Here is a 13,395-nt window from a genome sequence, read left to right on the forward strand (position 1 = left end):
GTCCTAAAATGGAATGCGGGGACTGTATTATGTAAGACTCTTATCACTGACCAACCAACTTCGAATTATAACTACCGTATCGTATCTGTACCTCACAGGCAACTCTTCATCTCCTTTTCTACCCAAAATTAACCAGTCTATCATATTATACACCAAAAGAACCAGCAGAACACACTCAGCATTCAATAATCACGACTGATGGCACAAGGTATATTAGCATGCACCACTTGCGGTAGCAGCCGAGAACAATACGACGGTCGGGGCAACGCCGTGACAATCGGCGCTGTCACCCCGCACTATCGCCGTGCTGACCGAGGAGAAATGGGGGGAGGGGGAAGTATATAGAGGAAATGATCTTCTGGCCCAAGAGTCTGTCTCCGGATTTGCCACGAACTCATTGCTATTGGGAATAGAAATCAATCGTCTTGGTCGGCCATCATGTCGCAAAACTTCAACATCCTTGTCCTTCCCGGTGATGGAATTGGGCCCGAAGTCATGGCCGAGGCGACCAAAGTCTTGCAAGCCTTTGAAACCCCGACTCGCCAGTTTTCTCTACGCTCGGAGCTCATCGGCGGCTGTAGCATAGATGCCCACGGGAAGTCTGTCACGGAGGAAGTCAAGCAGGCGGCGCTGGAGTCCGACGCGGTGTTATTTGGTGCCGTCGGCGGACCGAAATGGGACAGCGCGAGACGCGGGCTCGACGGGCCCGAAGGTGGGCTCCTACAGCTTCGTAAGGCAATGGACATCTACGCGAACCTGAGACCCTGTTCGGCGAGCTCGCCCAGCGAATCAATCGCGAGGGAGTTCAGCCCGTTCAAGGAGGAGGTCGTTCGGGGAGTGGACTTTTTGGTGTTGAGAGAGAATTGTGGGGGGGCCTACTTTGGAAAGAAGATCGAGGAAGAGACATACGGTAAGTCCCTCTTTCCCCCCCCCCAAGACTCCTTCCCGGGGAGGCCTGGATCTGATCGTATGCCCAGCCATGGATGAATGGGGATACTCGGAGGCCGAAATCCAACGCATCACCCGCCTAGCCGCGCAAATCGCCATGCGGCACGAGCCAGCCTGGCCGGTCATCTCGTTGGACAAGGCGAACGTTCTCGCGTCTTCGCGGCTCTGGCGGCGCGTGGTCGAGCGGACAATGACGACAGAGTTCCCCCAGGTGAAGTTCATGCACCAGCTTGCGGATTCGGCCTCGTTGATCATGGCGACCAATCCACGCGCCTTGAACGGCGTGATCCTCGCAGATAACACCTTTGGCGATATGCTTTCCGACCAGGCGGGCTCCATCATCGGGAGTCTAGGAGTCCTGCCTAGTGCGAGTCTCAACGGCCTACCCGGTGATGAAAGCTTGAAGACTCGGCCATACGGGCTGTACGAGCCAACGCACGGATCTGCTCCAGAGTAAGCATCGCAAAAAGCCAAAAAGAAAAAAAAAAGGTCAAAGTATTTTAAACTCTTTACTGACGAGAGCAGCATCGCCGGCCAGAACATCGCCAATCCCGTCGCTATGATCCTGTGCGTGGCGTTGATGTTCCGTTACTCCCTGGGGATGGAAAGAGAGGCGAAACAGATCGAGGATGCCGTGAGGGCCGTACTGGATTCAGGCATTCGGACGCCAGACCTGGGAGGGAAATCGGGAACAAAGGATGTGGGGGATGCTATTGTTGCTGCGTTGGAGAGCTAGACACATCTAGGGGTACCCAAGCTTAGACACAAGCCCGATATTTTATTCTTATATATATACTTATAGGTATGAGTCATTCCTTTCCTGGTCTCTATAATTCATTTTAGGCATTGAACCAATTGTATACGTTTAGTAGATCTGTTCCTCTTTCAATGGAAGGAAGATGGCCAATGTGATTACTGTAGTGATCACCGTGAATACTTGGGTTTGTTAGCGGGACTAATGGTCAAAGGCTCAAAGCGAGGCGTGGGCGGAGGGAAGGGCTGATCTACTTACAGGGTATGGATTGGAAGCTCTCTAGGTAAGCCGAACGAACCACCTTCTGGACAGACTCGGGCAGGGTTCTCGAGAACCTGGCTTCATTAAGAAGCCGCTTGATGATCTGATGGTGTCAATACAGGATACCACAGTTTGATCTTGGTATCGTATCGATCCCATACCTCCTTCTTCCCTGGACCCACCAGCCGTGCAGAGAGCTCTCTCTCGAACAGGCTTTGGATCATGGCAGACCCACACGCAGGACCTATAATAAGCCCCAGCTGTTGAAACAGGTAGTACGTGCCGATGCATATGGACAGAGAGTCCCGCGGCGAGCTGGAGGACATGCCGATAAACGAGGTCGAGAAGATGATACCTACCGCGAACCCTGAGGGGAGCAGCAGTAGGGAATCCGCGATGGAGCACCCCGTGCGCCAGAGGAGGAGGACGAGCAGGAAGCAGACGATGGTGAGCAGGTAGGCGAGCGCCGTCATGGTTTTGTACCGTCGTGTCCTATATTACATGATCAGTTTATCTGAAAATCGTAGGCACCTGGTAGCTAAATAGCTTGTAGTAGGAGCAATACCGTTTAATCACTAGCCCTGCGAAGATGCCTCCCATCGAGGCGCCCAGAACGTTTAGGATATAAGCCGCCGAGGCGGCAAACTCGCTCGCATTTTCAACCCGGATGAAGTAAGGAACAATGGCGCCGTTGAACTGGGAATCGTCAGTTTAAAAACTAGATGAAGGTGAGAGGGTAAGTTGTACCGCTGAGCGACCGGTAAAGAGCACGGTCTGGATAAGGCAATACGCGCCCAATTTCTTCGACAGAAGATCCATTGGGATCAACGGTCTGCGCGCCCAGAAAACCTCAATCATGACAAAGGCCACACCGCAGAGGACAAAGGTCAGAGCCAACGCCAGTATGGATTTTTGCCCCGCTGGCCCTTCGTCAGCGGCGCCCTCGCCCGCCGCCTGGAGGAGAAACAGCAGCGCGATGATGGTCGCAGAGAAGCTGATCAGGCCTGCAAAGTCGAGTTCACCCAGGCGCGTCCGATGAGCGGGCTCGTCCTGGCTTTCGTCTGGAGAAGACGATGATGGCGGTGTTTCATCGCTTTGGGTCTCATTCAACGAGGCTGGTAGCCCGTAGACAGCGACCAAGGTGCAGATGATGATGAATGGGATCTGGCCGAAGAAGGACCTGGGACGTTAGCATACATCACTATGTATTATCTCTTTCTCCTGTATGTGTAGTATGTGTGTAATGTTTTACCATCTCCATCCAATTGCGTCAATCAGAAATCCGCCTATCGGAGCCCCGAGACTGCGTCCGAAGATGTTGACGAGATTCTCGTAGCTCCGGTATATTGCGACCTCGCTCGGAGGCATCAGATCTATGATGGGACTTCATTTAATAGACGGTTTTTCATCGCAGTCACAGTAGACATACCCATGATTATCATGGAGACCATAGCAACCATTCCTGCCCCGCTCAGGCCGGCGATAACTCTAGCAAGGACAAGCTGTGTGAGGGATGAACTGGCGCCGCTGTTCACGTTAGATCAGAAGGGAGATAGAAGGGTATAGATATAGAGCCCACTTGCCATGCAAGACACCCAAGTGTGAAGAAAAGGTATGACGAGAGAAGCACATTTTTGCGGCCGTAGGAGTCGCTCAGAGCGCCGTACTGTCTGAATTAGCTCTATATTGAAAGTAAAATGAATTGGAGGGATTTCTAGAAGGGCCCTTATCAACATACCACAGGCAGAGAGACACAGTAGCCAAAGTTATAGGCCACGAGCAGCCACGAGCCAGCGGAGAGCTGGTGGAACTGCGAGGCGATGGTACTGTACGTCGAGAGCACCAGGGACTCGTCAGCGCTGGCGACGAAGACGCCTGCAGCCGTCAATTAACTGGATCAGGTCACTAGTATCGCTCGAGGAGAAGAACAAATACCCAAAAAGGTTCCGTAGATGATGAGGGCGTCTGAACGCTTTGCGTTGTGCGGTTTGGGGTCTGGCGGGGCAAGGAGGGGAGATTCTTCGTCTGCCATGTTGACTTCTTGTGATGAGACACTATCTCTGTCTAAACAACAATAATCAAAGCATGGACTAAAACCTGAGAACTAGAATAAATCAAGTTACGCTGTGCCTATCAGAGGGAAGTTTATCAAGATTCTTCGTACTAGATTATCTACCAGATCTCTATCAATCTAGCTCATAGGATCACAACCAATGATCATCACTTCGGCTGAAACTACTCTTGATCGGCGTAGTTACCATCGATAACCACTATGAGTCATAGCCATATAGAAGTATAATTATTTATCCATCGAATTCATGAAGCCCTTTGCCAATAGTAGCCGCTGGTCATACGAAGATACGACATTGCACTCAACCATCATTTTTCTGCCCTGCTTATCAGCCACCAGCTCTCCAGAACGAAAAGAATCTCTCCTCCAAGCAATCGGATGGGAGTCCCGTAACTGACGCGGTAGGGTGGGCCAACTATCAGATGGTATAATTGGGAGCCAGTAATTCCCATTAGCTGAGCGCAGGCGGCGGTGGCAGTTCCTTTGGCGGCGCGAATATGGAATAACACGTTCTACTCCGGAAATCTTTTGCAGCACGTTAGCAGGGAACTTCCTTGTCATTTGGGAGATCGTTCTACCGTGTGAGATCACTAGATACTACAATATCCTGCAGCGGCGATCATCAGGGTGATATAGCTGATAATAGAGATCAGTTCCCACTAGCAATAGTTAATGTCTTGAATATGGATATAGAACTCAAACTTGCCTCGATGAATGGGAGATCTCAGTTTAAACATTATGGTGAAGGCGAGACTGGACGGGGGCTGTACCTTGTTCTTGTTATCCTCTATCGATCTCTTGCCATCGACATCAACTTTGAACTCACCGTAACCGAGATCTCCCACGACAATCCCATGCGTATCTCATAGTAAGTAAAAGGCCACAACATGAGACCCTGCCATGTAGTCTTGGCCTGGCCCAGTCAAACGTCCTTCCCGTCATTGTAGATGCATCCTTGGGAAACGCGGCGAGGATGGTCTGCTTTGAGGATTAGGAGAAGAACTCGGAGATTTTAGGAATACCCAGTCGATTCAGGCCACAGGCAGATATAGACACCGGGTATTACAGACTGTCAGGAAGAAAGAAAAAGGTATAAGAAGCGAGGCGTAGAAAATGCCAGGCGGAGGAGGTCGGTTGCTCTGTCAAGTACCAGAAGATCAGGTGATCCTTGCCAGACGCACATAAAAATGATTTACTACTTCTCTCTTCCACAACTCACAAACTCCCCAGGTAGAGTCCAGCTTTGGACAGACTTAGCAGGAACTGCATCATCAGCAGTCAGCCATAGCTGCTGACTGCCCCTTGAGATATGGAAATGATTCGATAAAACAGCCACTGTGAGTTTTGAAGATCTGACGGTGAGCCCCTTCCTAGAGAGCTGGTTTTGATTCCGACGTATCCAGCTGAGCATTGTCCGAGTTTCCATAATAGTACTTCATTGACTGCAGCTGCTCTGGGTTCTTTTCGGCTTGAGTGGCACTGGGGGATGACACAGATATCAGATAATAATCTGAATTAGTGGATAATTGAAAGGCTTAAGCTCAAATCAGTCAGTCAAAGACTTCTCTACTGATATAAAGATATGTTGCCAACAAAGAATCTGTTTGGTGTCTTACTCTTTCATAAAGCCGCAATGTCGCCCAGACTGGCTATCTACATCAGATATGCATATATAGGTAAAGACGGCATATAAATACAGAAGAATATCAGTCATTTTTTCTCCATCTGGCCAGGTAGCAGTGATATCCTTCCTATAAAGATTACCTATTATTTTCCAGGTTCTTCCCCTTCTCTTCGATCGACATGACCATCCCCTCTACCCCCGGCTCGATCACGGTCCGTTTGAGCAATGTGTCCAGTCTCTCCTCCCCGAGCAAGAAGCGTCTGATCCAGTCAGTTGCCCACGATATCGGCGCGGCGTTCATCACCATCGCACAGCTAGCCCAGGCAGGCCACCTCACCCCTACGCAGACGGCGCCGATCAACGACGTGATCAAAATCATCCGCGACACCGACCTGGCGCAGCGGCGCAGTCTGGAGCGCCGCGTCGCGCGGTACGAGCGGCGAGAACACCGGTGGCGGGTGCAGCGCCGCTGGATGCAGCGCGAGTTCGGCCGGCTGGTCAAACGGGCAGAGGAGGTGTCAGAGCGATGGAGAGAGAGAGTGCAGCGGGCGGAAGAGGCCATGAAACTGTTTAGTCCATCTCCATCACGTCCAGAGGACTTTTCACTGGTTCCAGCGGTTCAAGGATGAGACTCGGTCTTGGCCATCATAATTCGGTGACGATGTAATCACTCCCTAGGCGCTACCCAGGACAACTAATTAATGTGATAATAATAATTGTATGGTATCGTATCGGGATGAATCTGAGAACACATAATTGACTGATGATGATCGTTAACAGTAGCCTGCAGACCAGTACAAGAATCATAGAAGAGATATGAACTATGCACAGCATAGCCTCACCCCCAATTCCTTGTCTTTTTTCTCCCTTCTTCCCAACTCCATCCCATCGTGGCGAACCTCGGCATTATCGACTGGCAAATCTCCTGTTTCGGTTTGGGTCTTTTCGGCCCGCAGAGGGACTCACATGTCTTTCTTCCTCACGCTCTTCCCTCTTTTCTTCCTCTGCTTCCTCCCTCCCTCTTCATTATTTTTTGTCTGTCTGTCTCTGAACCTCTTGATACCCTCGCGTTTCTTTCTTTCTTTCTTTCTTTTGACTTCTTCATCAATTGCCAGCCTGTCATTCTCAGGAGAGAGAAAAAAAAAAGAGGTCGACCCACTTCAAACCCACACGAAACCCCAGACGCTTATCGGCCGAGATGAGTTCCCCAGGGGATTACGAAGCGGTTCGCAAGGACATCGCTGCACAGTTGAAGAAGCCAGGGTACGACGACGGGAGTGCTGGGCCGGTATTTGTGCGACTAGCATGGTAAGATAGATTAGAGGCAGGGGAGCAAAAAACTTGGAATGGATAACTGATGGATCAACTCATTTGGCTGACCACAACGATGACCGGCAGGCACTCCGCCGGCACATACGACCTCGAGACGGACACGGGTGGTTCGAACGGCGCGGGGATGCGGTATGAGGCAGAAGGAGGCGATCCGGCCAATGCCGGGCTGGCCCATGGGCGGGCATTCCTCGAGCCGGTCAAGGAACGACACCCATGGATCACGTACGCGGACCTGTGGACGCTAGCGGGGGTGGTGGCCATCAAGGAGATGGGCGGACCAGAGATCCCCTGGCAGAGCGGACGGACGGACCTGGTGGACGATTCCAAGGTGCCGCCACGTGGGCGGCTCCCGGACGCGGCGCTGGGGGCCCAGCACCTGCGCGACGTCTTCTACCGGATGGGCTTCACGGACCAGGAGATTGTAGCTCTGGCTGGCGGGCATAATCTGGGCCGTTGCCATGCTGACCGGAGTGGGTTTCAGGGACCGTGGGTCAACAACCCGACGCGTTTCTCCAACCAGTTCTTCCGCCTGCTGCTGAATCTCGAATGGAAGCTCGTCACCTTACCGCATGGCGTCCAGCAGTATATCTATGAAGACCCGGATATGGCCGACGAAGCCGACGGTGATGACGAAGACGGCGAGAAGGAGGAGCCTCTGATGATGCTGCCAACGGATATCGCCCTCATCACCGACCCAGACTTCCTGCCGTGGGTGAAGAGGTATGCCGAGGACAAGGATTTGTTTTTCGATCACTTCACCAAGGCGTTTGCCAAACTCATCGAGTTGGGCATCCGACGCGATGAACAGGGTCACATCATCAACACCGACAACAAGCTCGGCGGGTACGTCTCGGCACCCAAGAAGAGCAATATGCCGGAGACCGGCTTGGAGACGGAATCTGCCTCAACTGCAGTCTCGACGGGGTGTCCCTACAAGGCCAGATTATAGATTTTCTCTCTCTTTCTTTTTGCTCTCCCTTTTCTTTCTGTCAGACCTGCTTTTTGCTTTCATGAATGTCGGCTCTCCAAGATGAGATCCATTCTATGATAGATGGTAGATGAATAGGAATAGATAACCAGGATCATTTAGAATATCATATATATGAGTTGTAGATGAAGAAAGAACAAAAAAATAGAAAGATGAAGAAGAGAATTACCCCAGACTAACAATGCGGGGAAGCGCACAGACAACCAACCAGTCTTATATCGGCTATTAGTGATACAAAGGGGTCATACTACATCACTGTAACTAGGATGGGATTTAATCTAATAAATACTAGCCAGAGACTTATAACCGAGGTCAACAGGAATGGAGTCCTGCCTACCAGTAAATATGTATATATCGCAGTATCTCCGTGAGCTAATATCTAGTATATACACAGGAGCTACTACTAGTTAGCTACTAATCAATGCATTAAAGATCTATGTCTATAGAGGATCAAAATACCAAGAACAAGTCTATAATAAAACAAAACCCCCTCCATCTCCTGCAGATATTCCACTATGTTTACTCGTTACCTCGTGTCCGCGTCAGTCGAGCGAACACAGATCGACACGTATAAATGAACGAGTCCACGCTTTCACGCCTGTCTCTATCTAACCGGGCTTTCTTCTTGACTGATACTTTGTCATCGTCGTCGTCGTCGTCGTCGCCCTTGTTGTCGCTGTCCTTTTTGCTATCATCGTGGCCCGAGTCCACGTCGGAGCGTTTCCGTTTGGGGCTCTTCCTGCCGCCGCTGCTGGTCAAACGCGTCAGCTCAATCTCCGTGACGGTGGTGTGCTTCTCATCCTCATCTGCCCTGTGTACAGAGTCTTGGATGAACTTGGCTGCTTTCTCGCTCGGTCCGTCGTCCGATATTTCCTCGACGATACGTCTGGGCTTGGAATCTTTCCTCCTGTGAAGATTCGTCAGCTCGATCTCGGAGACAGGGTCGGGTTCGTCTTCGCCGGACCTTTGCAAGGACTCGCGAATGAACGTGATCACTTCCTCGTTCGCGGGGCCCTCGATGTGAATGATCGTCCGCCGCGAAGAAACAGAGGCACCGGACCCCTTGCTGGTCCTTCTTGATGGAGCTCCGCCCATGAGACCACCGAGGAGATGCAGGATCTTCGCATCTTCATCCATCTCGTCGTTGGGCTGGTAAATTATCCCTTGATTGTTGGATCGAATGGATTCGTCCAGGTCCATGTCCTGGTCATATTGAACTGCCTGCGGGTCGATGGTCTGCATATAGCCTTGACCCTGCTGCATGCCTGTTGGATCCGCGTAAGCCTGGGGTTGTTGTGCAGGCTGATACCCCATCGGTGCTTGTGGGTATTCCGGGTTTGACTGATAGCCTAAAGTATCCAGGTAGGACTGGTACGGCTGGGCGGGCATGTAACCTGCAGGCGCTGAAGGGTGCTGCAAAGCCATTTGAGCCTGGGCTTGGGCGTGGGCATATGCTTGAGCCAGAGCCTGTTCTTGGGCGTGTATCTGATCTTGTGTCGCCTGCACAAGAACCGGGTCGAGAGGCATGTCGTCGTCAAAAGTCTGCATTGGCGGATCTTCGTCAAAAGCCAGCACGGGGGAATCGTTGGCAAGAGGTTGCATTGGAAGAGGGTAGTCTGAATATGACAATTCTTCCGCTTTGTCGAGCGCAGTATTATCTTCCTCGTAATTGTTCACAAGTACAAATCTCTTGCGGTAGTTGCCTGAGTTCATCGAGGCTTTAATCTCAGTCTTGAGGGGAGGCCGCTGCAAGGCCATCAGCCGCTTCGTGCGCAGGACCATCTCTCGGAACTGTGGAGCCTGGTGTAGAACCCCCAAGCGATTTTGGAGCTTGCTCAGAGAGATGGTCGCCATGTAGAACTCATGCACGCTGGGAGTGAAGACTCGTTCGTAGAACAGCATGGGCGGCGTCTCGCTCACCCAGTCCTGCCGTACCCTTTCGTCTGGATCGCTCGAGGGGAAGCCGCCCAGGATAAACGCTTGGTTCTGCATATCGTCGTACATCTGGATACACCCGCTCTTCTCGCCTCGTTTGTCCTGGTTCCAGTACACCCGGAAGTGACCCTCCTGGTAGTAGATCCCACCCAGCCAGCGGTACTTCGCCTCTACCTCCCTATTGTTCCAGTCCCGGTACTTGAACTTGACTATCTGCGAGGTATGTGCCGTGACTCGGACGCCGGGGTTGAGCTCCACAGCCAGCCGCATAGGCATCTGCCGGACTCTGACCACTCTCCCGTGCTTTGTTTTCTGATGACATTGTCGGCAGATGGTGGCTTTGGCCTTGAGCTCGCCCGAGCCCGCTATCTGGCCCAGGGGGAATGCGTCTTGCAACAGCTGCGATATCGACTCGGTCACGTTGATTTTGGCAGGCGTCACGGTGTACGCCATTTCGTCGGTCTTGGTCATCGCGGCTCCTTGGTGACACGAGCATGGGAAGGTGATGCTCTGGCGTTGAATCTCAAACTGGCCAAAGCCCTGCGTTAGCATCGTCCAAAGCGATGCAGCCGAGAGTTGGTGGCCAAAGGGGTACCCGTGTCTCGCCAGCTTGTTCTTCCAGAACCTGTCCCGTACTTCCATGCTCTGGGCCGGCGAGACGATCTCCCAGTTATACTCGTTGACCACTTTCAGAAACGAGCGTTGAGTGTCGCTCAAATTGTCCAACCAGTTCTCGTTGGCACCACGGTCAATCACCGTGCAGCCGGCATCCAGGAGTTTGCTGGCCACAATGCAGCAGTCGATGGCGCACGACTGGTTGGCCCACATAGGGCCTCGACCGTTCGTGGGGAATTCAATACCATCAACATCGAAATGAGAGATTTTCGCGGCGCCAGTCTGGATGAATGCGTAGGGCGCAGGATCGGTCATTTTCAGGCCTTCATACGGAACCATCTCTAAGGGATAAGCTCGCGGATGTCGTTCCAAGCCCTTGTATGCAAGCTCTGTAAATGCCTTTTCAAGCGCTGTCGATATCAACGCCACCATGTCTGCAAAATCCTGCTCAATCGTGGTTGTCTGAGTCCCTGGTTGGGCTTGTGTTGTCGCTAGTTGGGTCGCTGGCTGGGTCGCTGGCTGGTTTGCTGGCTGAGAGTCGTCAGCAACATTGTTGGTCATATCTGTCGGCGGATTATATCTGGGGTCCTCTGCGTAGCCATCCATAGGCCCACCTGCATTCCCAAGCGTCAAACGCTCCATCCATGAATCAGAGAAATGGGATGGTATTGAATCTGGAAAGTTGGGATGAGCCCGAGGTCTGGTGTAATTGGGAGCCCACGCTTCGTTGACCGTCGGCAGGCTAGGATAGTACCTGCTAATAGGATGGGCCCAGGCGCCGTTCTTGTTGGGCCCTTTAAGCAAGCGAGGTCCAGCATCCTTCGACGCGTCAAGAAACCCTTTGACATCGTTCTGGAAAGCCCGGAATCGTGGCTCCGTGTTGTACCAAATGGCGTATAGTGTGAGGAAGATTTGTTTCTTTGAAGCCGACTGAGGGTCTATCCCGGTGTCGATGCCCCATGAGTGATGTTCCAGAAGAGCGATCATCTTGGATTTGTTCCACTCGTGACTCAACACGATGCTTCTCTCGTCTTGCCCCATGAATTTCTCATCTTCAGCCAGGGGCGGTGGATCCGGCCAACTGCTCAGACTCCATAACGTCCCAGGCTGTGGAGGGAGATGTCGGTTCTGAGTATTACACAGTTCGATACACCGATGCCGAACCCTAGTTCTTCTGCCGGTCTCAGGCGCCTTTGCGGCCTTTGGAGCCTTCTGCTTCGGAGCTCTGGGGGCCATTCTGTATTCGTCCAAAGAGAAGAAGAATTGAAAAAGGTAAACTTAAGTTTAGAAAAAAAAGTTATAGGGGTAAGGTAGATTGATTGTATGATAGTGTGATAGGTAGGATTAATTTCAAAAAACGAGAGCCAAACAGAGATCGATGACGATCAGACTTATTTCATCCTCGAGGCCTGGGAATGCTATCGTTTATAAAGGGATATCGAGGCTGTCCTCGATCTCCAACGACAAAGAATTGCCGGCTCCCCCGCCAGGTCAAGAAAGATCTGGCTGTCGAAATGGCCATCTCGATCCGAGTGCTATTGTCAACAACAAAGAAGACACCTCGAAGACGATAGAGCCAAATGCCCTCGAGGAAGAAAGAGCCCCTTCCATCTGCACATCCTCAGCCATGGTTCGACCGTGGAATTTGGCCTCGAAGGTCTGGGCATGTTTCTGTAGACACGTTAGTCCTTACGTAGATTCAAAGAAGACAACCTGATATTCGATCATCCTCAAAGACTGGCAGATGCCGCCACATGACAGAGATGTCCACAGGGGTAGGATTGTGAAACACGCTGGCCTCCAAGACGTGCCTCCGTCGCTCAAAAGACAAAGGCATCGTCGAACGTCGTCAAAGAAGAAGAGCTGCTATTTTAAGCAGTGGAGGTGAACACCTGATAGGGCTGGATTATGTAATACAGGTCCTTTGTGCCTGAGGCAACAATTGCCAGCCCTAAGCCCTAACAGCGAATCGCCACTCGAGTCATCCGCCAGCACGGGATAATCGCAGGTCTAAAGCTACTACTATCTAACTCTGTCTCCCGAATCTGTTATAGTCAAGCTCTGTGATGACACCAATACTCCCCTCTACAGGCGTTCGAGACCTCGACATTTGAGGGTGTACAGTAATTCTCATATAGCCAATCAGAGAACAGTCGACTCCGAGGAGAGTCGAATTACGTAATCGCATATTCGGGACTAGCGCGCTACAAGCGAGCCCTGGGCACACCATTCCATTTAGGGTTAGCAAGTGTATTACCCGATCCCACAACGGAGACTGGCAAAGTTCAACAGGAGCTGCTGGTCGTCTTCCACTCCTCCTCATCCCTCTGTCGACAACACATCGCGATACCGTCGCGCCATCGCCCATCATGTGTACGTGCAATCCCTGTTTCCGAAATGCTTCCCAGTTGCAATCAGATTGGAGAAAAAAAGAAAAAGAAAGAGATGAAAGAATGGGTGGTGGTGATGGTGGCTTGGTCACCTTGATACCATATCAAAGAAAACCAATGAACAAAAGAAAAATGAAACCGGGCTGACCATGAATGTTTTGAATGAACAGCGCTCGTGTCCGGCGAGAAGACGAACTTCCAGTACATTCTGCGTCTGCTCAACACCAATGTTGACGGCAAGCAGAAGATCATGTACGCTCTGACCAAGATCAAGGGTGTCGGTCGCCGTTACTCCAACCTGGTCTGCAAGAAGGCCGATGTCGACCTCAGCAAGCGGTACGTGGACGCAATAATTCTTTATGCTTTTGATGGGAAATCCGGAACCAGCAATGCCGTCAAGACGAACAAGGCATACATGGTGTATGCTATTTGGGGGAGGGGGGGAGAGCATCGCAGGCAACAGACGGAAGGGGGGGG

At 51.6% G+C, this 13,395-nt stretch overlaps 6 protein-coding genes across 6 annotated transcripts in view; 4 read left to right on the forward strand and 2 right to left on the reverse strand.

The window, feature by feature from the left end:
- Window positions 1–96: 96 nt before the first annotated feature.
- ASPZODRAFT_129456 (hypothetical protein) lies at window positions 97–1,800 on the forward strand. The gene is made up of 3 exons (XM_022722268.1): window positions 97–910; window positions 978–1,401; window positions 1,474–1,800. The coding sequence occupies exons 1-3, from the start codon at window positions 439–441 to the stop codon at window positions 1,682–1,684; spliced, it is 1,107 nt and encodes a 368-aa protein (XP_022583582.1). The 5' UTR covers window positions 97–438; the 3' UTR covers window positions 1,685–1,800.
- Window positions 1,630–4,096, reverse strand: ASPZODRAFT_129457 (hypothetical protein). Its single transcript, XM_022722270.1, has 9 exons — window positions 3,899–4,096; window positions 3,702–3,838; window positions 3,547–3,629; window positions 3,393–3,490; window positions 3,216–3,336; window positions 2,711–3,143; window positions 2,529–2,659; window positions 1,812–2,455; window positions 1,630–1,744 (listed from the first exon to the last, which is right to left on the reverse strand). The coding sequence occupies exons 1-8, from the start codon at window positions 3,993–3,995 to the stop codon at window positions 2,047–2,049; spliced, it is 1,509 nt and encodes a 502-aa protein (XP_022583583.1). The 5' UTR covers window positions 3,996–4,096; the 3' UTR covers window positions 1,630–1,744; window positions 1,812–2,046.
- A 1,741-nt stretch (window positions 4,097–5,837) lies between these two features.
- Window positions 5,838–6,287, forward strand: ASPZODRAFT_13811 (hypothetical protein; the record flags this gene model as incomplete). The annotated part of the gene is made up of 1 exon (XM_022724421.1): window positions 5,838–6,287. One exon carries the CDS (start codon window positions 5,838–5,840, stop codon window positions 6,285–6,287), a length of 450 nt encoding a protein of 149 aa, XP_022583584.1.
- A 412-nt stretch (window positions 6,288–6,699) lies between these two features.
- Window positions 6,700–8,109, forward strand: ASPZODRAFT_129465 (hypothetical protein). The gene is made up of 2 exons (XM_022722271.1): window positions 6,700–6,966; window positions 7,057–8,109. The coding sequence occupies exons 1-2, from the start codon at window positions 6,857–6,859 to the stop codon at window positions 7,937–7,939; spliced, it is 993 nt and encodes a 330-aa protein (XP_022583585.1). The 5' UTR covers window positions 6,700–6,856; the 3' UTR covers window positions 7,940–8,109.
- Window positions 8,110–8,384: 275 nt separating this feature from the next.
- ASPZODRAFT_1392612 (hypothetical protein) lies at window positions 8,385–11,853 on the reverse strand. The gene is made up of 2 exons (XM_022724539.1): window positions 8,943–11,853; window positions 8,385–8,885 (listed from the first exon to the last, which is right to left on the reverse strand). Exons 1-2 carry the CDS (start codon window positions 11,762–11,764, stop codon window positions 8,498–8,500), a joined length of 3,210 nt encoding a protein of 1,069 aa, XP_022583586.1. The 5' UTR covers window positions 11,765–11,853; the 3' UTR covers window positions 8,385–8,497.
- Window positions 11,854–12,806: 953 nt separating this feature from the next.
- The window catches only part of ASPZODRAFT_129467 (hypothetical protein), a 1,249-nt gene continuing 660 nt past the window's right edge, over window positions 12,807–13,395 (forward strand). Inside the window, exons 1-2 of the mRNA XM_022722272.1 lie at window positions 12,807–12,901; window positions 13,089–13,254. Of these exons, the coding sequence (XP_022583587.1) occupies window positions 12,898–12,901; window positions 13,089–13,254 (170 nt within the window). The 5' untranslated portion in view covers window positions 12,807–12,897. The remainder of the gene's footprint in view (window positions 12,902–13,088; window positions 13,255–13,395) is intronic.

This window comes from Penicilliopsis zonata (genome assembly GCF_001890105.1).
Source record: "Penicilliopsis zonata CBS 506.65 unplaced genomic scaffold ASPZOscaffold_3, whole genome shotgun sequence".
NCBI lineage: Eukaryota > Fungi > Ascomycota > Eurotiomycetes > Eurotiales > Aspergillaceae > Penicilliopsis > Penicilliopsis zonata.